This window comes from Muscardinus avellanarius (genome assembly GCF_963383645.1).
Source record: "Muscardinus avellanarius genome assembly, chromosome: 1".
Lineage (NCBI taxonomy): Eukaryota > Metazoa > Chordata > Mammalia > Rodentia > Gliridae > Muscardinus > Muscardinus avellanarius.
The window spans coordinates 226681054-226703895 of record NC_137786.1 but is presented as its reverse complement, the minus strand read 5'-3'; the positions used below and the strand labels follow the sequence as shown (position 1 = coordinate 226703895).

At 39.5% G+C, this 22842-nt stretch overlaps 1 protein-coding gene across 1 annotated transcript; it reads left to right on the top strand.

Annotated features, from left to right (window-relative positions):
* Nucleotides 1–1247: 1247 nt before the first annotated feature.
* Nucleotides 1248–22583, top strand: LOC308260451 (membrane-spanning 4-domains subfamily A member 4A-like; the record flags this gene model as incomplete). The annotated part of the gene is given in 9 exon segments (XM_080691786.1): nucleotides 1248–1391; nucleotides 5153–5281; nucleotides 8123–8179; nucleotides 9944–10102; nucleotides 11767–11868; nucleotides 14822–14872; nucleotides 14874–14949; nucleotides 18137–18241; nucleotides 22480–22583. Coding segments are annotated over 9 exon segments (927 nt in total).
* Nucleotides 22584–22842: the final 259 nt, after the last annotated feature.

Here is a 22842-nt window from a genome sequence, read left to right as displayed (position 1 = left end):
ATTGTATTCCATAAATTTTTATTGATGTTTCAGATCATTAATCTTTTATTTAGACTTGTTCTTAAACTTCCTTTGAAATTGATCTTTTTTCTTCTAATTTCTACCATTTCTTTCTAGATTGCTAATCACTTGGTCTATCAGAAACCAAAAATAGGTTGATTATCTCAAGGTATCAAAATTTTTTCTGCAAATGGGTACTTTGATCAAAGATAACATTAACAAATATTGTGTTATAAATAGGAGAGCAAACATCTTCAAACTTGAGACATTTATCAGCCTCCATGAAGCATAAATCATATCAGAAGCAATTGTAGGCTGGAGAATCTTAGTAAGCTTCTCTTCCCTCATCATTTAGGGGAATGAGCCTTGAAGGATATGAGTATGGATTCAAATGAGTAAATAAAATCTTTTCATGTGGTTTATATCTCTTTGTACACAATCTGATTAAAGTTTCTATATTGAGCAGAGAAAGAACAGTGAGAGTGTTTTGTTTGTGCTTGTAGTCTCAGAAAAACAAATTTCTGTATTCTTGCTATATACTGACAAGTCAGGATTTAAAACACTGTGTAAGACAAGAGACTTACATGTGTGATGCCAAGGAAAGGACTTTTAGTGCCATCCCCAACCCCAGAGTTTATAGAACAAAATTCAAGATTACATAAATTTCACTCAGTAAGGACAGACCAGGGAGAGGTTTCTGGCTCTGAGAATGTGCCAGTGCTCTTAGAAAAACGGGATTAAAAAATAACTCGAAAATAAATAGTAGTGAGGATGATTCTGGGTAGTTTACTGCTAATATTCAAGTGATTGTTCAATGGAAAAATGGCTGGCTGTAATCAAGGGAATAGGCAGTAACAGAGACAGAGATTAAGCCTGAGCAAACCTGGGATTTTTCTAGTTTGTGGGGCTCAACACATTTACCCCGACTTTCTTCACATTTCTCTTTCATTAATACTTCTTAGCATCCTGACATCACATGATTTAGTCTGTCTTTCTGTCTGTCTGTCTGTCTGTCTGTCTCTTCCTCTTTCCCCTCCTCCTCCTCCTCCTTTTTCCCTTTCTCCTCTCTTACTGTGTTGTTTTTTATACTTTCTTGGCCTCAAAGAGCTATCACAACACAGGAAGTGAATGTAGTCCAGAATGTGCCTTTAGGGAGGAAGCTGCCTCACAGTGCCACGTATCCCTCTCATCATTTCCGGGATCTAATCCTAAATTGCATCTCTTTTTCTAGCACTGTTTCTGCTGCCATGGCAACCATGCAAGGAATGGACCAGACCACAATGGAGATTGGCCCTGCCATGCAGCACCTGGGGAAGCCTGCGGTTCTACGCTCATACCTATGGAAAGAGATGATAGAGAAGTTCTTGAAGGGGGAACCCAAAGTCCTTGGGGTAATTCAGTAGCAGATGTGAAAGAAGACTGATGATGTCATACATTCACAAACGATCCACCCAATGCCAAATGCGCTGTCCTGCTAAGCGCCTGATACGTTAAATGGGCCTGGAGCCATCCGTGTTTAATTTTCAGGCCTTATCATTTGAAAAATATTACAGCATTTTATCACAATATGTTTCCAACTTAATTGCACTTAAAATATAGCATTAATAAAAGTCTATTAAAATAAAATTAAAATACCTGGGTACCGTGGCACATGGCTACAATCTCAGAAGTTGGAAGGCTAAGACTGGAGGATCATAGGTGAGAGGCCAGTGCACTATACCTTAGACCTGGTTTCAAAATATAAACTAAAATAGAGTGAGGGTGTAGCTTAGAGGTAGATTGTCCCTGGGTTCAATTCCCAGAACCACATAAAAATATAACTAATTAATAAATAAGTAAAGAAAGAAAGAAAATATAATTACTTCAGGTCTTTTCTAAACTGTGGGTCATCAAGATGATTATATTTAACATCAGTGTGGGAGTGCAGCCAAAGGAAAGCTATGTGTGCGCTAAGTGCTGCTGGCTCCAAGGCCTGCCTCGTGGCTGATGGACCACACCGCTCTTATATCTCTCTGGTACATTTCTCTAGCCTGCTCCTCAGAGCATGAAGAACTTTCTGTCCTTCAGACATTTTCATCCAGAGTCTCAGGTGCATGTGGCTAAAAGAAATAGAGAGTTTGAAGGATCATGGCTGAGGGCAGATTAAAGAACATTGAATCTAGAGGTTTTCTTTCTTTTTTATTTTATTTTATTATTTGAGGTACTGGGGATGGAACCCAGGGACATTCTGCTTCCAAGCTACATCCCCGGCCCTATTTTTTATTCTTTTTCTTTTTCTTTTTTTTTTTTTTTTTAACAGAGTTTCATTGAGTTGCAAAGCGCCTCACTAAGTAGCTGAGGCTGACCATGAACCATCATCTTGTCTCAACCTCCTAAATACTGGGATTATAAGTATGTGCCACCACACCCTCCTTGGAGCTTTATTTTTAGCCCAAGTTTTAAACAACTCAGCTCAAATCTTCATGGACATTTTGTTTTCTTGCTTAACTATCATATATATATATGTATATATATATATATATATATATATATATATATATTAAACAATTTGTTTTTAATTTTGGGAGACATAGTTACTTTTCATAAACAATGTTATGTTGAAATACATTAGGTTTATTTTAACATAATAATAAGTGCTACAAATAGACTTTACTTTTTAGAGTAGTTTTAGGTTCTCAGTATAATTGGGAGGAGGATACAATCCTCTCATCCATCCCCTGTGTCCACACACGCTTAGCTTCCCCGTCATCAACATCCCCCACCAGAGTGGTGCAGTTTTGACAACTCATGCACCTCTAGCAATGGACCTTTGTCACTCAAAATTTATATGCACATTAAGGTTCTCTCTTTGTAATGTATATTCTGTGGGTTTGGACAAATGTATATGATATGTGTCCACCGTGGTAGTGTCATAAAAAATAATCTTCCTGCCCTAAAGTCCTCTGTGCTCTGCCTATCCATTCTTCCTTCTCTTCTAGCTGGACAGCTGCTGTTATTTTACTGTCTTAAGTGAGAATTACTCAGCGTTTGCCTTTTAGGTCTTTAATTTCATAAACACTGTTTCCTCCATTTTTTCATGGCTCGATAGCTCGCCATTCATCTTTAACACTGAATAACATTCCATTGTCTGAATGTACCAATTAACTTAGACATTCACCTATGGAGAGACATCTTGGTTGCTTCTAAACTCTGGAAAATAATAAAAAAGAAAACCCTGCTGTGAATATAGGCATGCCTCTACATATGTTGAAAAAGTATGGGGGGGGCCATACATCTTAAGCTCGGAGTAAGCAGAGTTTCTGGATCATATGTTGTTTTACTTCATCATGAAATATATTTATAAGGACTCATAATTTTGGTGGCTGGAAAACCCACGGAGAATGACATCCTGTGTCTGTCTCCTTGGCTACATCACCACACTGTGGAGAAATAGAAAAGAGAATGGTCACGTGAGGAGGAGAGGAAGCACGTGGAGTAGACTGCACTTATAAACCTCCGCACCTGTGGGAGCTCTACCCGCTCTTCAAGACCAGCACTAATTCCTTCCAAGAATGGTCCCCTTGCTAATTAATTACCTTTCACTAGGCCCCACCTTTTTTTTTTTTTTTTTTTTTTGGTGGTGGTGGTACTGGGGATGGAACCCTTCTACCTTCCGGCTACACTTCCAGACTTGTTTTATATTTTTATTTGGAAACAGGGTCTCTTAAACCAGCAAGGCTGGCTTGCAACCTGCACGATCCTCCTGTCTCCACCTCCCAAGCTCGGGGATTACAAGTGTGTACCACCACAAGCATGCACCACCACGCCCGGCCCTAGGCCCCACCTTTTAAAGGTTATATCACCCCAATATTTCCACAATGGGGGACAAGATTTCAGCACAAAAACCTCTGGAGGACAAACAAAATACCAAACCGTAGCATATTGCCAGAATATGTAACATTTTGTAAGAAACTATCAAACTGCCTTCCAAGTGATGGTGCTGTTCCGGACATTTCAAAAGAGCCAGGAATGACAGGAGCAGGCAATGTAGGTAACGCACGCTGCTCTACATTCTCACTAGTGTTCTGAATTGACTGGTGTCAATGTTCTGAATTTGGGCCGTATTAATAGGTGTGCACTGGTATCTCATTGCTGTTTTAATTTGCATTTCCACAGTGACATGTGATGTGAAACACTTTTGTGTGCACTTCTTTGTCATATATATTCCTATATATATTTTGGTGAGGTGCCTGTTAGGGCCTTTGTTTTATTTTTAATATTCTTATTGTTGAGTTTCCCTTGGATTTAGTTTGTTCTTCTACTAGGTAACTAACAAGAAAGCTTAGGTAATTGGTTTTATTTTAGATATTTCATCTTTATCAATCCAATGCTATAAATTCCCCTCTACTTACTGCATCTCACAAGGGTTGATAAGTCATTTTTAGAAGTTTAATACCTTATCTCTAGGTCATTGTACCCATGTTCCTTCCTTGGGGATCAGACCTCAAGAGAATGTCATATTTTCTCTTTTTTTTTCTTCTTCTTCCTGCATCTAATTTCCTCTCTCCAGAAAAAAATATTGTTAGAATAATTGTTTCCTAAATTGGCTGTGGTGGCGCACACTTGTAATCCCAGCATTTGGGTGGCTGAAGACAGGAGGATCGCGGTTCGTGGACAGCCCCAGCTACTTAGTGAGGCCCTTTGCAACTCAGTGAGACCTTGTTTCAAAATAAAGAATAAAAAATAGGGCTGGGGCATAGCTCTGGGGTAGAATGTCCCTGGGTTCCATCCCTAGTACCACACCAAAAAATAATAATAATTGCTCCGTAATTCCTGGGTGACTCTTGTCTGAGAATGTGGCAGAGGAGAGCAACAGTTGTGGTAGTGGCACCATGAGTAACCAAAAAGCATCTCTGAGCAGGTTTGGGGCATGTGCCTTTTAGCCTGAAAATCATCACGGCAGCGACCAAATCCCAAGGGACAATTTTGGCAAGTAAGTAAAAATCCATCTAGTTTTTTATGTGGAAAAAAAAAAAAAGCAACAGGAGAATATCAAGAAATTCATCTGACTCTATGGAAAGATAAAGGACAGTAACTGTGTGGCTGGATATGAGGTGGCGTGGACACCATTTTGGGGTGTATAAGCTGTTTTCACTTTCTTTGTCATTCCTAGGTTGTGCAGATTATAATAGCCCTGATAAACCTCGGCGTGGGAATAATCATGATGGTCGCTACGTTGCCATATTATAGACTAACGCCCTTGTCAGTGAATGTGGGGTACACAGTCTGGGGGTCCCTGATGGTGAGTAGCCTGCCTTCTGATATGATTAGAGACAATGGTGTTGTTAATAACTTGAGCTTTGCATGGGACCCCTTGCTACGTCTATCTGGTAGTTCTATAATTTTGAGGAAGGCCTACTTAACTCTCTTCTTGGCTCAATTTTCTGATATTTAATGTGACAGTAATTTCTACAGAAAAGCTAATCATCAAGAATACAAACAATCATTAATGCTGGCGAGGCTATGGGGAAATAGTATCCCCGATACACTGTTGGTGGGACTGAAAATTCATACATCGGCTATGGAGATCAGTGTGGAGTTTCCTATAAAGGCTGGGAATGGAGCCACCATATGAGCCAGCCGTACCAGTCTTAGGGAAATTTTCCAAAGGAATTGAGGTCAGAGCATTATAGAGACTTAAAGGATATGGAACCAGCCTGGATGTCTATCAGCGGATGGTTATGAAACTTGTGGATATTATGTACACACAGCGACTTATCAAAGCCAGTCACTGTGTTGAGCACAAAAAGGAGAGAAAGAGGAAACGGGGAAGGCTCAGTGAGGACTGTGAGCGTGTACGCCTCTGCTACCCCAAACTTCGACAAGATGTATGATTACAACGCGCTAATAAAAGATAAAATAAAACAATGACAAAAGCATCCTGAAACAAAAACACAAGAGGGTTTTAGCTAATTGAAAATAAAAATTGAGTTATATCAAGTTTCCTCTACTGACAAGAGGAAAATAAAATGTCTAAATGAGTTTATGTTAGAATCAGAAAACCGATTCAAGTGACATAGGGTTCTATTTATCTACAAAGTTGAGAATTAGATAGTTCAATGTTTTATTATATGTATGCCTTTTTAATTTCCTCATCCGGTTTACAGCAGATGTGGGAAAATTAAAAAATGGTGCATGCTGATATCTTGGAATTTGCGTGATACTTTATATATGTATCTTACGGTATTAACGCCAAGAACAACTTTCCTCAAATTCTTACTATGATCTAGACACCCTACTACATGTTTTAATTGTGTAATTCCATCTCAAGCAATCACCATAAATTTAGGAGGGAGGATTTTTTTCATCATCATTGTATGGACGAAGAAATGGGAAAATAAGTAGGCTGAGGAAATTGCCCGAAATCTCTTCAGTACGGGAATCCAGACTCAATAAGGATCAGTCTGTTTCCCAAACCACATCCATCTACGCACTGTAGTTTTCTGCTTCCTCTTCCATTTTCTTTACAAAACCACACTGGAAACCAGCTTTTACTTTGTTCAGAATGTCTATGCATGTTCAGTAAATTTCTGGGAACTGCAGGGGATGTGTCTGTCAATTGAGTCATCACTCGACTTGATGAGCTTAATTGGCAGAAACATTTTTGCTGCCATCTTTATTCTTTTGTTCTTTTCTTTTTTCCTTTTTATTGTTTGTTTCTTTCTTCCTTTCCTTTTCTTTCTTTTTTTTCTTTTTCTTTTATTTTTGCAGTACCTGGGATGGTACCCAGGGGCATTCTAACTCCGAGCTACACCCCCAGCCCTATTTTTTAGTCCTTTTTTATTTCTGAAACACGGTCTCACTGAGTTGCAAAGGCCTCGCTAAGTAGCTGAGGCTGTCCACGAACCGTGATCCTCCGGCCTCTGCCTCCTGAATGCTGGGATCACAAGCTGCGCCACCACGCCTGGTTCTTTTGGTCTTATTTTAAAACTTCACTTGCAAAATTTCTCCTTTTCCTTCTTTATAAAACACAAGCACAGAGACCAATCATAAATATCTCTTCCTCTTGACCTTTTTGGTCTTTAGTACATCTAGATATTTTTTACAAGAATCTCATAAAGTTATTCTTATACCATTCGATTCATTCAAATTGTCATTTTGTACATTTTTGTAATACTTTTGCAATGTTTTATTCATTTATATCTTCCACACTTATTATTAAATCTATTCTTCTGAGATACTTCATGTACTTTTTCCTATGGCAAATGAGATTTTCTTATTTAATCCTATCTTTAAACACATGTGCTTTTACAATATCTTTATAACTTGTTCATTCAGTCTTACATTTAATTGCACGTGTATATAATTTTTGTATATAACATTTTCCTATATGTCTTCCCAAGTTTTAAAATGTATATTAATTTTAAGTGATTGTCTTGGATATTTGTAACACAAATTATATTCATATTCCAATGCTAGTAATTCTAACCAATTTGTACAAATATTTTCTTACACAATTATGTGGTTAAAATAGTCATAACGGTATTATGTAATAGTACACATCTTTATCTAATTTGTAATTTTAATGAGATAACCTTAGTTTTTGCCCATTAAGTGCGATCAAGACTTTTAGAGAGACTGATGCTGTATCATGTTATGGAAAATACAATTCCTTATACTTTTCAATAAGGTTTAAGGCAACAGGCAAATACGCTTAAGGTAATTTTGAATTGTATAAAATGTCTTAACATTATAAACAAGAGCAACAATTTGCATATGACATTTTCCTTAATACCATGCATTTAATAATGTAATATTTCAATATTAAAACATTTGTATTAGTCACCTTTTATCATTATACAAATAACTGTTACAATCGACTTATAAAAAATGTTATTTTGGAGCCGGGTGTGGTGGTGCATGCTAATAATCCCAGTGCTTGGGAGGCTGAGACAGGAGGATCGCACAGGTTCGAAGCCAGCCTCAGCTACTTAGTGAGGCTCTCAGCAACTTAGTGAGACCCTGTTTCCAAATAAAGTGTTAAAAAATAGGTCTGGGAGTATAGCCTGGAGATAGAAAAGCCCCTGGATTCCCCCCCCAGTACCACAAAAAAAATTAACTGAAATTTTCTTCTTATTTCTAGTTTATTATTTCAGGATCTTTATCAGTAGCAGCAGGAGTAAGAACTACCAAAGGTCTGGTGAGTGGTATTTCTTTTTATTCTATTTTGACAATAGAAGAAGAAGCATTTATTTGAATATGCATTGTTTCAGGGTATAAAACAAACATTATTTCTTTGATGTAAAAAACCGAGATATAAAATATTATGAATTTTACCTATAAGAATCTGTCTTTATAAAAACAGTAGTCAAACAATTGGATAATAGTGGAATTACTGACATAAGCCAAATATTTAGCAAAATAGTTGCTGAGAGTATCTTTATGCAGTTACAGAGAATTTCTGAGAAGAAATGTCAAGTAGGCTCAGTCAAGCAAACTTTCATGTTTGAGATCCAGCCCATGGCAGAAACACCAAGTATTGTCACAATCTAATATTTATTGATGGATAAATATGTATATTCCAACTGTATCTAGAAAGGATTTTGCGTTGCAATGAAAGAAGTTCACAAACAGCTGTTACATGAAAATAAGCAAATTTAAAACACAACTATCATGCCAGTATGGTTTTCATAAAGCAAATTAAAAAAGGCAAAAATCAAGATTTCAGCAAATAGTTAACTGACTGAAAGACTCTTTTTGAGTTTTAGTGGTACTGGGGTTCCTGGAAGCCCTTCTACCTCCGGGCTACACTCCCAGACCTACTTTTTATACTTTTTAAAATTTTATTTGGAAACAGGGTCTCTTAAGCCAGCACGGCTGGCTTTGAACCTGTGTGGTCCTCCCATCTCTGCCTCCCAAGAGCGGGGATTACAAGTATGCGCCACCACGCCCGGCAACTCTTTTTGAGTTTTAATTGCAAAAGATAATTTAATTAAACTCTGGAGCATAAATAAATACCATCTTCCCCAATCTGACCTTCCCCTGATATACTTGCATTTTCTTCAGCTACAACCATTAAGATATACTTTGTGCCACATGCACAGAAACCCTCACAACTTTCCTGAGCTGTTTTACTTTTTATAAAAAGCTTCCATACCTTACCTTGGGAAGAGAATGTGGAGGAAGCATTCCATAAAAGCAATAATATGGAAAAGCTTTAGAGACACAGGAACAAGCAGAAACTAGAAGATGAGAGTTTAGACACCTGCATTAGAGCAAGGTAGGAGATGGGTGCAGAAAGGGATGCCTGGGAAAAATGTATAGGACTTTGAGATTTCTTGTAAAGCATTTGGAGTTCATATAAAGTATTTAATCTCAGAAATAACAAGATCATATTTCTGTTTTGGCCAAAGTGTAGGGTTGAAACTACTACAGGAAAAGAGAGAAACTAGGTTATTGAAATAATCAAAATTGAGACGATGCTGTGTTTTGGAGAGAAGTGGAAGGTTTAAAGTGAGTGATGGAGCTATATCTGAGGAAGCTGTTAGATTTCTCTCTCATTCAACATTCTCACTCCTGTGACCCAAAAAGCCTAACCACACAACTTAGAGGAAGGACAGTTTATTTGTTCATAGTGTTTGGAGACTTAGAGGTTCAGCTCATGTTAGACCGGGTCTGTGGAGATAAGGGCATGGCATTAGGAAGGAGAGAGAGAGAGAGAGAGAGAGAGAGAGAGAGAGAGAGAGAGAGAGAGAGAGAGAGAGAGAGAGAGAGAGACTCTGCTCTCACATAAGGTCTAGAAGCAGAGAGAAAAGATGGAGGAGAGAACTTATTTCATTCCAATACCACACCACTAGGAACCCCTCCTTAGCAACCAACTTTGCTACCTTGTTTCCATGAGGGTTAGGGGACATTCCAAATCTAAACCATCATCATTGTTTCATTGATTTTCATTTCTTCCTAGGTCCAAAGCAGTCTAGGCTTGAACATCACCAGCGCTGTGCTGGCCGCATCAGGGATCTTAATCAGCATATTCAGCTTGAGCCTGTTTTCATTTCCTTACTATCGCTGTAGCTATCATGAGCAAGAGAGTGATTGTTCCATGAGTGGATCTATTTTATTGGTGAGTGCTTCCTCTTTTCATGGGATACCTTGATGGAGGCAAGTATGGTAAGGCTGGGCTGCCAAAAGCAACACTAATTGTGGAATAACTTTGAAAGTTAGAAGTGACTGAGAGAACAATCTTCTCATTTCTTTTTGTTCCTTCTCTATGTATGATAAGGCCAACAGAATAGAAAGCACATTGGACACTTTTTAAATAGTTACTGTGATGGGTATTTTGCATTATTTTTCTGTTTAATTTGAAAATATTTATCAGTATTTTATTTTTTAATTAAAAATATTTTTTGTGGGGAACTAGGGATGGAACCCAGGGGCATTCTACCTCTGAGTGACACCCCCAGCCCTATTTTTTAATTCTTTATTTTGAAACAAGGTCTCACTGAGTTGCAAGGGCCTCCCTAAGTAGCTGAGGTTGTCTGTGAGCTGAAATCTTCCTGTCTCAGCCTCCCAAATGCTGGGATTACAAGCGTGTGCCACCATGCCCAGCTTGATAAGTATTTTAAAATACTAAGTAACAAATACTATTATTCCCCTTAAAAAAGAGGGTAGATATCAGTCCCTATATGTCTCCAAAACTTCCTGATGACCTGATGAATCCTGAAAGGATTATGAGGTCCCTTAATAATAAATTTAAATTGTCTTGAATATTATTTTACAAGTGGTGAAAAATTCAATGACCTTCCTGACATAGCTGAAGATTCTTGCAAGATTAACTACTTTTGTCCTCAGTATTCAGCTTCTGGCAAAGTTCTAGTCTCTGTGGTGTATTTTACCACTTTTTGCATTGTTTGTCATTGTCTAGATCCTATCACATTGATTTATTCACTAAATTATCACGTACACAAGATTTTGGACCAGAGTTTGGCAAAAATAAGAAATAAGTAGCCAATGTGTTAGTTAGCTTTTCATTGCTATGCCCAAAATACATGACAAGAACAAAGAACAACTTAGAGAAGAATATATATATGTATATATATATATGATTTGCGGGTCTGGCAATGGAACCCAGGGGCACTACCTCTGAGCTACCTCCTTGTCCTATTTTTTTATTCTTTATTTTGAAACAGGGTCTCACTATGTTGCAGAGGGCCTCACTAAGTAGCTGAGGCTGTCTGTGAACCGCAATCCTCCAGCCTCAGCCTCCTAAATGCTGGGATTACAAGCGTGCACCACCACATCCGGCTTAGAAAAGCTATATTTTGGCTCAGAGTTTTAGACTATTCAATCTATGGCTGGCCAGCTCCATTGTTTTGGGCCAGAGGAGAGTCAGAACAAGGATGTGGTGAAGGAAAGTTGCTCAGCTTATGGCAGTTGGGAGAGAGGGAGAGAAGGATAAAGGGAAGAGAGAGAGAGAGAGAGAGAGAGAGAGAGAGAGAGAGAGAGAGAGAGAGAGAGAGAGAGAGAAAGGGAAAGAGAGAAGAATGTCAGATCCCTCATGATCCAATCACCTCTGGACATTGCTGCACTAGAGAGAGATGTGACATGTGTTTGGAGGATATGTCTGGAGGACACTCCAGATTCAAACCAGAAAAGCAGAGAAGTCAGTATTTTTTTTCTTCTGAATCTTGGCCAATGCTCTTTCTCTTTGGGCTTTTTACCCTGCAGTCAATGTTTGGGACCTGCCATCTCTATTTCTCACATTCCTTCATTATGACTTTGTTTCAGGGTCTGGATGGTATCATACTTATTTTAAGTGTGCTAGAATTCTGCATTGCTATATCCCTCTCATCCTTTGGATGCAAAGTAACCTGCTGTAATCCTGGTGGGGTGAGTATTGGTCTATATTTAAAGATGTCTCTAGTAGTTTCCTATGTTTGTGTAAGCAATGATGTACACTTAAAGCCTTAAAACGACACATGTTTATTATATCTTAGTTTCATGGTTTAATCATGGTTTAATCAATGGATGCTCTGCTCAGGGTCTTACAAGGCTGTACTCATGGAGGTGCCTGGGGTGTCTCATCTGAAGAATCTGGTTCTTTTTCATGCTCATACAGCATCATTCAGCTCTGGACCACATGGCAGTGAACTTTGTCTTTGAGGACAGCAGAAAAAAATTTCAAGTTCTTTCAGGCTCTTTGTTTCAGTTAGTATTCTTATTGCTATGACTCAAAAGACCTAAGCACAGTAAGTAAGAGGAAGGAGATTTATTTGCTCACAGTTCTGGAGGTGTGAGGGATTCAATCCACACCAGAGCATGTTACTTTGGTGGAGCTCAAGGTATGGCATAGGGAGAGAGAGAGAAAGAGGGAGAGAGAGAGAGAGAGAGAGAGAGAGAGAGAGAGAGAGAGAGAGAGAGAGAGAATGAGTCATGGAGAGAGCTAGTGAAGGGGCTTCAAAGACACATGTACAATCCTAAGACCACACTCCTTCCAGGTATCCATATCCTCCAGCCCACCCCATCTGCCTAGGTTACCACCCAATAAATTCATCACAATGGATTTTCCACTGATAAGATTATAATACTGATGATTTAAATTTTAATTTTGAATATCAATACATGAGTATTTTCAGGGGACATTCTATATATAAACCATAACACTTTTTAAAGAGCTCACATGGTTAGGTCAAGTTCATTCAGAATAATATTCTTTTGGAGCACTCAAAGTCAACTCATCAGCAACCTATTAAAAGGAGTGCTATCCCATCATATCTAAAGGTGTCACTCATGATGTGTGCATGTATGTCTCCACCATCTTGTATTTCATTGAGATGTATGACTACAATGCACCAATAAAAATTTAAAAATAAGTAAATAAATTAATTACATGTCACTTAACTCCAGGGAGGAGAATCACTAAAGCATGAGTCACTGAGTTTAAACTTAGAATTCTGACAAGTGCTTTATAATTTTCATGATGGATAAAGAAAAGCTGTTTTTCTCCATCTTTACCCTCTTAAAGAAAATCCTCTCTGAGTCAAGATCAGAGAATGAAGAGATCCCTCTAGAATGCCATAATTAATGCCAGCCACCTTCCCGGGGCTACCAAAGAAATATCAGGCACCAAAATTCTCTATCAATTTATGTACACCTGGCCACTGTCTGACCCTAAGACCTGTAGTAGATCCGTCTTGCTGCTAAGCAGAAAAAATGTCACACATGGAAGAGATAGTGAGAAATGGAAGAGAGAAGAGACCATGGGAGAGGCCCTAGGAATAATAGCTTTTCATGACTGTGAAAAAAGGAGCAAAGATTAATAGGCTTCAGACTGTGCATGGCTCTATTGCTTTAAGCCTGTGATGAGGCAGAGCATTATGGCGACAACTGCATTGAGAGAGAGAAAGGGGGAGAGAGAGAGAAGAAGAAGAAGAAGAAGAAGAAGAAGAAGAAGAAGAAGAAGAAGAAGAAGAAGAAGAAGAAGAAGAAGAAGAAGAAGAAGAAGGAGAAGAAGAAGAAGAAGAGGAAGAGGAGGAGGAGGAGGAGGAGGAGGAGGAGGAGGAGGAAGGAGAGAGGGATCAGAACAAGATATAGTCCCTATGGGTATGTCCTCCTCAAGAACTAACTTTATTCCAATGGGCCCAATTTCCTACAGTTTCCATCATCTCCCAATGACCCACTCAAATTGTAAATCTAACAGTGAACTAATCCACTGATGAGGCTGGAGGCTTCACTATCCAATCACTTCCCCAAAGCTTCACCTCTGGGCATTGCTGCGTGTGTTGAGAAATCCTTCAGTACATGAGCCCTCGAGAGACATTCCAGATCCTGACCACAACACAGGGCACAGCTATCCTCAGAACACTGCAGGTTTCAGAGAGGAAGTGGTTAGTAAAACCTGCAGGCTGCTCATTCGCTTCCTTATCCAGATGCCAGGGGCAGAAAAAACTCACAGCCTAATAGCAAAATAATCATTTCATTGTTTATTCGGTGCTCATGTCTATCCTATTTCATGCCTTCTCACCTCCTTTGGAGGCTCTCTGGCAACACCAATAACACCCTCATAGGCCCGCTCCACAGAAGAAAGATGAACTGAATCACATGGACTCTAACAGTGGGTTTTGCATTATTAAGGCCCAAAGTATGAGTTTCTCAGAACTTACCAATTATTTGTAATTTCATTGAATATAACATTTTGTTCTCATATAGTATTTGGGCATAGGATAATATTCCTTAATAACATTCAAATCTTAGCATAAAATTCTGTAACCCCTTTTTCTATAGAGTAGTTACAGAGCCGGTAAATGTTGTCCCCCCTAATCTCCTGAGTGAATCCACAAGATCAGAGGCTCTGTCTGGGGCATAAAATGTCTAGTCTCTATGTCGTCCCAGTTCCACTGCTGTCCCCAACCAACTCCGTTGGGTTAGTAAAAGAATGTTGCCTAGTTCCATGGTGATTTCTACCATGCTGGTCTTTATTTGTAGACAGCAATTCAGATCAAATGTGCTGGTGGCATGGCATGAGCAGCCGGACTTGGAAGAACATTCTCCATGTTTTCCATTGCTTTGCCTTATCCAGCTCGCTGGGTACCACCATCCACACTGATGGATCCAGTCTGAGGCTCAGCAACAACTGTGAGCATCTCAGGCCCAGAGCTATCAGTGGATGCATGTCCTGGATCTAGCCGGGTTTGAGGAATGTTGGAGGAGTCCACCAGATGAGTCTTGGGATAGAGTTCAGGGGCAATGAGTGGATGCTGATAATGATGGTATTAAGTGGGTGGGGAAGGGAAACGCTGGGATTACTTGGGTGATTCAACTGACATTCTAATTGATTTTACAGATTGTGTTAGTTCTGCCCTCAAATCTCCAAACGGCAGGAACGGCATCTCCTTACGCTGTTTGAAGGAGGTTTGATGCCACCAACCTACCAAGAGAAAAATGTTCCAGAAAATCTATTCTGGCTTCAATGCAAGAACCTTACTTAGGAAACTACCAGAATCCGACCCTGATTGATGTATATGTGCATAAATTCAGAATCATGTTCTTATTTTTTTCCCACGGGAACTTGACAACTCATTTCTCTGGCTTTTTATCAGAATATTAGACGTGAAATAAATAAATCATACATTTAATGATCAACAGCACTTGCTTTTTACTCATCCTCGGAACTTAAAATAAGGGCATTAAATTGCAATGGAGCTTTAACAGCAAAGGGGTAAAAACATGACACCGAAATGTGGCTTCTAGGCAGGCTACATACTTCTGCTTCCCCAACAGTCCTCCTGTTCATGCAATCATTTATTTTTTATTTTTTGTCATACTGGGAGTTGAACCCAGGGCATTCTACTTCTTAGATATAACCCTAGAGGTAGGGGCTATATCTTTTATATTTATTAATTTTTTGAAACAGGGTCTCACTTGATTGCCAAGAGTCTTTCTAAAGGGCTGAGGCTGGTCTTGAACTTAAACTTGTGATCTTCCTTAAACCCTTTGTAAACACATCATTTTTTCTTCAAGAAATTTAGATTCATAGATGTTCTATAGGTAAATGAAAAATGCTCAGTAGCACTGATAACCAGGGAAATTAAAATAAAAACCACAATGAGATATCATTTTACTTTAGAAAGAAGTACTATTGTCAAAAAGACAAATGGTAACTATTGGCTGGAATGTGGAGAAAGAGAAACCTTGCACACTGTTGGTGGGAATATAGATTAATGCAGATGTTAATAAAAAAAAAGAAAATTTCTCAAAGAATTAAAATAAAGCTTTTTTTATAACCCAGAAATTCATCTTCTTGGTGTATATTCAAAGGAAGTGAAACCAGCACAGGTTAAAGAAGTCTTGATTTCCGGGTTCATTGCAGTATTACTCACAGTAGCCAAGATATGGAAACAACCAATGAAAATATTACCTAAAAAAGAAAAGAGCTGGAGACATAGAAATAGTGAATAAGATAGTGCTTAGTAGGGGTAGATGAAGAGAAAAGGGAAAAATGTAAATCAAAGGGGACACCATAGTGGATATGTATGATAAGTGTAGAGATCTAATGTGCAAATGAAGACTTTGTATTTGGGATTTTTTTTTTAAATCAATAGACTTCAGCTGCTCTTCACACACACACACACACTCACACACACACACTCAAAAATGGGTAACTATGTAAGAGGATAATTATGCCAATATACTTCACTGTGGTAACCATTTTATTCTCTATATGTATCTTATATCATGTTGTGTAACTTAAATACATAAAGTAAAATTTATAAAAGAAATTCCTCAACATCATAATACTTGATCCTTAATTTCTTAGCATAGATCTTCTAAGAATAATGTTCTCCTATATAATCTGTGTGTGCACGCGCGTGTGTGTGTGTGCGTGTGTGTGTGTGCGCGCGCGCGCGCGTGTGTGTGTGTGTGTGTGTGTGTGCGTTACTGGTACTCGAGACTGAACCAAGGAACATTCTAATTCCAGCTACATCCTCAGTCTTTTTTATTTTAAAACCGAGTCTCACTAAGTTGCCAAGAGTCTTACTAAGTTGTTGAGGATCACCTTGAACTTGTGATCCTCCTGTCTCAGTCTCTCAACTATGGGGATTAGAGGTGTGCGCCACCATGCCCAGCTCTCCTATATAATCTTAACACTATTATTATATTCTAAAATTTATTAGTATACTAATCAAATATATAGATCTACTAAAATGCCTTCTATTGATTCCTAATTATATATAATTTATGTTAATAAATAACATACAGTTCATATATAATTATATAGAGCATATGCATTTATATATAAATGTCTCTATATAAATACATTTGACTAACTTGTCTCTTAAGACTCCTATAATCTACACTCTTAAAGCTTCCACCCTTTTTGTTTGTTTGTTTAATTTCATATTTGTCCTTTATCATCTTGAATTATTCTTAAGCTAGATACATTGTTTCATAGTATGTCCCATATCCTGTACATTTCTTATTTTTTTCTCCTTGGATTCAGGTTAACTATTTTAACAAGAACACTGCATAGGTGAGGTTGTGTACTTGCCAATTTTTCATTGTATCAGATTAGGAGGCTTATAATATCAGTTTATTTCATTTTGGGTAATGCTAACTGTGATGACTTGATTAATGGGGTGTTAATGGACTGAATTTTTATGTCTTTCCAAATGCCAAAGCTGAAATCCTAAGTCTCAATGTGGAGATCATGAGATCGGACCTTTGGGACCTTATTAGGTCTCATGAATGGTATTAGTGCTTTCTTTCTTTCTTTCTTTCTTTCTTTCTTTCTTTCTTTCTTTCTTTCTTTCTTTCTTTCTCTCTTTCTTTCTTTCGTGGTACTGGGGGTGGAACCCAGGGGCTTATCTACCTCTGGGCTATACTCCCAGACCTATTTTATACTTTATTTGGAAACAGGGTCTCACTAAGTTGCTGAGAGCCTCACTAAGTAGCTGAGGCTGGCTTCAAACCTGTGCGATCCTCCTGTCTCAGCCTCCCAAGCATGGGGATTACAAGCGTGCGCCACTACGCCCGGCTGGTATTAGTGCTTTCTAAAGAGACCCCAGAGAACTTTATCAGACCTTTCTACCATTTGCGGAAACAGTAAGAAGACAACCACCTATGAACCAAAGAGTGCTCTCATGGAACCGGAGGGTATTCCTGAGTCTTGATGAAGAAGCTCCCAGCCTCTGGAACTCCGAGAAATAAATGTGTGTTAAGTCACCCAGTCTACGCAACAGATTGTGTTATCTACCAGCTATCAGCATTATAAATATCCCTGTATAAAAGGGTGTTTGTATCATATTGACCTTCACTATGATGCGTAATTACAGTGTACCAATAAAAGCATATTTTAAAAGATATATTCTCAATCTTGCAATTAAAAAGTAGTCAGTAGGCTGATGCCTCATGACTGTGTGAATATTTGTCCCCAAGTAAGCTTTAGCTGAAAAGTTTAATGTCTTCTCAATTTGCGGTGGAATTCCCCAGACTCAGCCAACACTTATCAGGACAGAAATGCTGTATGTTTCCTCAGAAGATGTAATCGTGGCAAATTCTTAGACAATTGGTTCTAATCATGTGCCGCTGTTTATTCTCATGAGAGCATTAGCCTACATCTTTTACTGGTAAGCTGCACACTTCTTGTGCTGAACTCTAGTCCTTCCTTTTCTGAGTCTTTTCAATGTGGGTGCAGGTGGCCAGTCTGTTTTCCAGCTTCAGACTTCCTGTTGCCCAATAGCGGTTTACCCACAAGACAGTATGAGTAAGACTGCATTTGTATTTTGCAAAATACTGCATTTTCCTTGACCACCTCAAGCCCTTAGGACTTTTTGTTCTTCTTCTCTTCTCTTCTCTTCTCTTCTCTTCTCTTCTCTTCTCTTCTCTTCTCTTCTCTTCTCTTCTCTTCTCTTCTCTTCTCTCCTCTCTCTCTGCTCTCCCCTCCCCTCCTCCCTCTCCTCTCCTCCCCTTCCTCCCCTCCCCTCCTCTCCTCTCCTCCCCTTCCTCCCCTCCCCTCCTCTCCTCTCCTCTCCCCTCCCCTCCCCTCCTCCCTTCCTCTCCTTTCCTCTCCTTTCCTCTCCTCTGCTCTCCCCTCCCCTCCCCTCCTCCCTTCCTCTCCTTTCCTCTCCTCTGCTCTCCCCTCCTCTCTTCCCTTCCTCTCCTCTCCTCTTCCCCCTCCTCTCCTCTCCTCTCCTCTCCTCTCCTCTCCTCTCCTCTCCTCTCCTCTCCTCTTCTTCCTTCCCTTCCCTTCCCTTCCCTTCTCTTCTCTTCTCTTCTCTTCTCTTCTCTTCTCTTCTCTTCTCTTCTCTTCTCTTCTCTTCTCTTCTCCTCTCCTCTCCTCTGCTCTCCCCTCCCCTCCTCCCTTCCTCTCCTCTCCTCTCCTCTCCCCTCCCCTCCCCTCTCCTCTCCTCCTCTCCTCCTCTCCTCTCCTCTCCTCTTCTTCCTTCTCTTCTCTTCTCTTCTCTTCTCTTCTCTTCTCTTCTCTTCTCTTCTCTTCTCCTCTGCTCTCCCCTCCCCTCCTCTCTTCCCTTCCTCTCCTCTCCTCTCCTCTCCTCTCCTCTCCTCTCCTCTCCTCTCCCCTCCCCTCCCCTCCCCTCCCCTTCCCTTCCCTTCCCTTCCCTTTCCTTCTCTTTTGCTGCCCTTAAACCTGTGATGCTCCTGTCTCATCCTCTCAAGAAGTGGTATTGCAGGCATGGGGTATTGCACCCGGCTTTTTTGTGCTTCTAGGATAATAATACAATGCAGATATGCGTGCAAGAGTAAAGAAAATATAAATGGAGGAAGGAAAAGGAAATGCTGCTTACTGCCCCTAGCTTTTGTATTTCCAAAACTCCAAAGAATAATATTGCACTAAAGGAATTATGATAAGTGCCTCAGAAAGATGTATCAATAGAGAAATGTTTCTAGTGTCACACTAGGAACAAAAGAAAAGAAAGAGAATGTGAAACAGAGAAGATAATAGTGATACTTAGGGAATGTCAGATATCTTTAAAGAATTAATAAAGATTCATCCGGTCTTGAAGGAGAGGGGCTGGAGGGTCAGCGATGAGGCTGAGACACAGATCACACTTGGGAAATAGGACCTAATTAGGAAACCAAAGCCCATGGTTGTTTTGTGTCCAAAGAGTTAGGACCTTCTTATTTTTTAAGTAAAGATCCTTGGAACAAAGGAAAGGGAGAAGGAAAGAAAGATCATGGACCTGCAGGAGTAAGACATATTTTCTGAAGAATGTACTTGGAGAGTTATATGTAGAGTCAAATGTCCACCAAAAGTTAGTTCTGTCCCTCTTGTTGTCACATACAGACACCTGGCTTCCTCATTGCCCCTGTAGTCACCTGCTCTTGAGCTTTACCACAGTAGATGAAATGGCTTTCCACCTCGAAGTGGAATAGGATATAGTAACAAGATATTAACTTGAGTGTCATCAGCAAGAAAGGAGTCTCAGACCCTCATTCCCCCACAGGATCTCTAACTAAACAATAATAAATGGTCTCCATTGCCCTCGTGAGAACTCCAGAAACTAATAAAGATGTTGTGAAACCCCATGTGGAGTGTAAAGCCAGGAAGAGATGCATCAGAGTGGGCAGAAAAAATTCATATCATTTCCCAATCCTCGCCCATACCTCACCCTGGCTCTGTGATCAGAGGGAATACTACTCAAATCCAGCATTTTTAAAATTCTTTTTTGCAGGGAGTTTGCCTTTGGGATTTATTTTGTCTGATCTGACTCAGTGCTGACAGAAGTCAGCATAGTTTGGACATCATGTTGGGGAGATCTGAGGACAAAGGAGTGCTCTTTGAACAAAGTTGAGCACCACTCTTTCAGCACTAGAAAGACTGCAGTCCCTCAGATATATACCAAAGGGAGAAAGAGATAATCAACTCTAGAGAACAAGCAGGCACAGACCTTTAACTGGAAATGGCACACACAACTCCAAAGAAGATGCACCTCAAAACATTTGGGAAGGAGCGTCATAATTGCTAGCACTGCTGACCACTGAAGATCTTCCTCGATATACAGCTAATCTCTGATGACTGGAGAATTTTTTTCAATGCCCCCAACTCAGCAAAAGATCACAAAATATACAGAGAAAGAGGAAAACATAACCATGACTCAACCAAAAAGCTGAAATAAGTCTCTAGAAAACAACCCTAACAAAATATTGAGCCAGGTAGGGTGGGACATGTCTGTAATCCCAGTAATGGGGAGGATAAGACAGGAGGATCACAGGTTCAAGGCCAGCCTCAGCAATTTAGTGAGACCTTGTTTCAAAATAAAGAAATAGGGCTGGAAGTGTAGGTCAAAGGTAGAACTCAATTTCCACTACCCCCCCTACACACACACACACACACACACACACACACACACACACACATATATATATATATATATATATATATATATGAAAGAGATCTATAAATCATGTGACTTGAAGAACTATTTGCATATTTATGATCTCTGCAGAATTATTTACAATAGCTGCAAGGTAGAAGCAACTCAAATGTCCATGGATGAATGAATAAAGAAAATGTGGTACACACATAAAATAGAACATCAAGCTGGGCATGGTGGTGTACGCTTGTAGTCCCAGCATTCAGGAGGCTGAGACCGGAGGATCGTGGTTCACAGACAGCCTCAGCTACTTAGTGAAGCCCTCTGCAACTCAGTGAGACCCGGTTTCAAAATAAAGAATAAAAAATAGGGCAGGGGGTGTAGCTCGGAGGTCGAATGCCCCTGGGTTTCATCTCCAGACCCGCAAAAACAACAACAACAACAAAAAAAAACCCAGAACATCAGTCTTATAAAAGAAAGAAATCCTGTCAAATGGTTTCTTATTTGTTCTCATACAACACAGACAAGACTTTGAGGGCATCATACTAAGTGAAATAGGCCCATCACCAATAAATAAATAAATACTATATGATTACAATAATAGGAGCTATCTCAAGTAATCACAGAACACATATGAAAGAGAAAGTTGAATAGAAATTTCCAGGGTTTGGGAGTATGGAGGAAATAAGTAGTTAGTTGTTCAATGAGTGCAGAGTCTTAGTTTTGCAAAAGAAAAAGTTCTAGAGCTCAAACACAATATGACTATGATTTATATTATTAAACTATACATTTAAAACGGATAAGATGGTAAGAGAAGGACATTTTATTTTGTATTTATTTAGTCACTCACTCATTGTACTGGGGAATTGAGCCCAGGAGCATTCTACCACTGAGCTATCATCCCCAGCCCTTTTTATATTTTATTTTGAGACAGAATCTTACTAAGTTTCTGAGGCTGGCCTTGAACTTAAAATTATAATACGACAGCCTCCCACATTGCTAGGATTTCAGGCATGTGCAACTTTACACAGCCATATATGTCTTTTTAACACAATTAAAAATTTTTGAGCTGGGCGTGGTGGTGCATACTTGTAATCCCAGCATTTGGGAGGCTAAGATAGGAGGATCGCTATTTTTGGCCAGCATCAGATACTCAGTGAGGCCCTTTGCAATGCGGTGAGATCCTATTTCAAAATAAAGAATCAAAAATAGGGCTGGGGTATAGCTCAAATTTAGAATACTCCTGGGTTCCATCCCTAGTACCACAAAAAATGTTTGAATTAAAAATAAATATACTCATTTGATTTAAGGAAAATGATGCTGGTTCTTACATACCCATCTTCACAAAGATCTCACAAAGAACTCTTTTGCTCCTAGATTGGTGGTTACCAACACGAGGACAAGGGGAATTTTCCTTCTCCTCCATTAGGAGACATTTGGCAATATTTGATGACATTTTTGGTTGGCATATCTGGAGTGGGGACTTCTATTGGCATCTAGTGACTAGTGACCTGGGAGTCTACTAATTGTCCTACACTGTACAGGACAGTGCTCCACAAGAAGGAATTGTTTACCCAGAATGTTATTAGTAGCTTCTTTTGAGAAAGCCTGTTCCATGTTATTGGTCAGCATATGTTATCATTATATCAGCCTATTCCCTCCTGATTAGGTTGCTGGGGCTCAGAGTCTGAAAGAGAGGGACAATATAAAAACAGGTTAGAGGAGATGGACCAAGATGGCGGCAGCGGCCAGTATTCAGGAGACACAGACTGATCCAATCCAATCTGCCTTGAACTGTTAGAGAAATCTCCCCGAAAATAGACTGCTCCTACCCCACATGCCAAGAAACACTGGACAACATACTATGTAAAAAAAAATGCTTGGAGGAAGAACCAAGATGGTGGCACTGGCCAGTATTCGGGACAGGCATACAAATTCATTCCAATCCAATCTGAACTTTTGAAGAAACCTCCCTAAAAGTAGACTGCTCCTGCCTCTCATGCTCAGGAACTCTGGACAACATACTATGTAA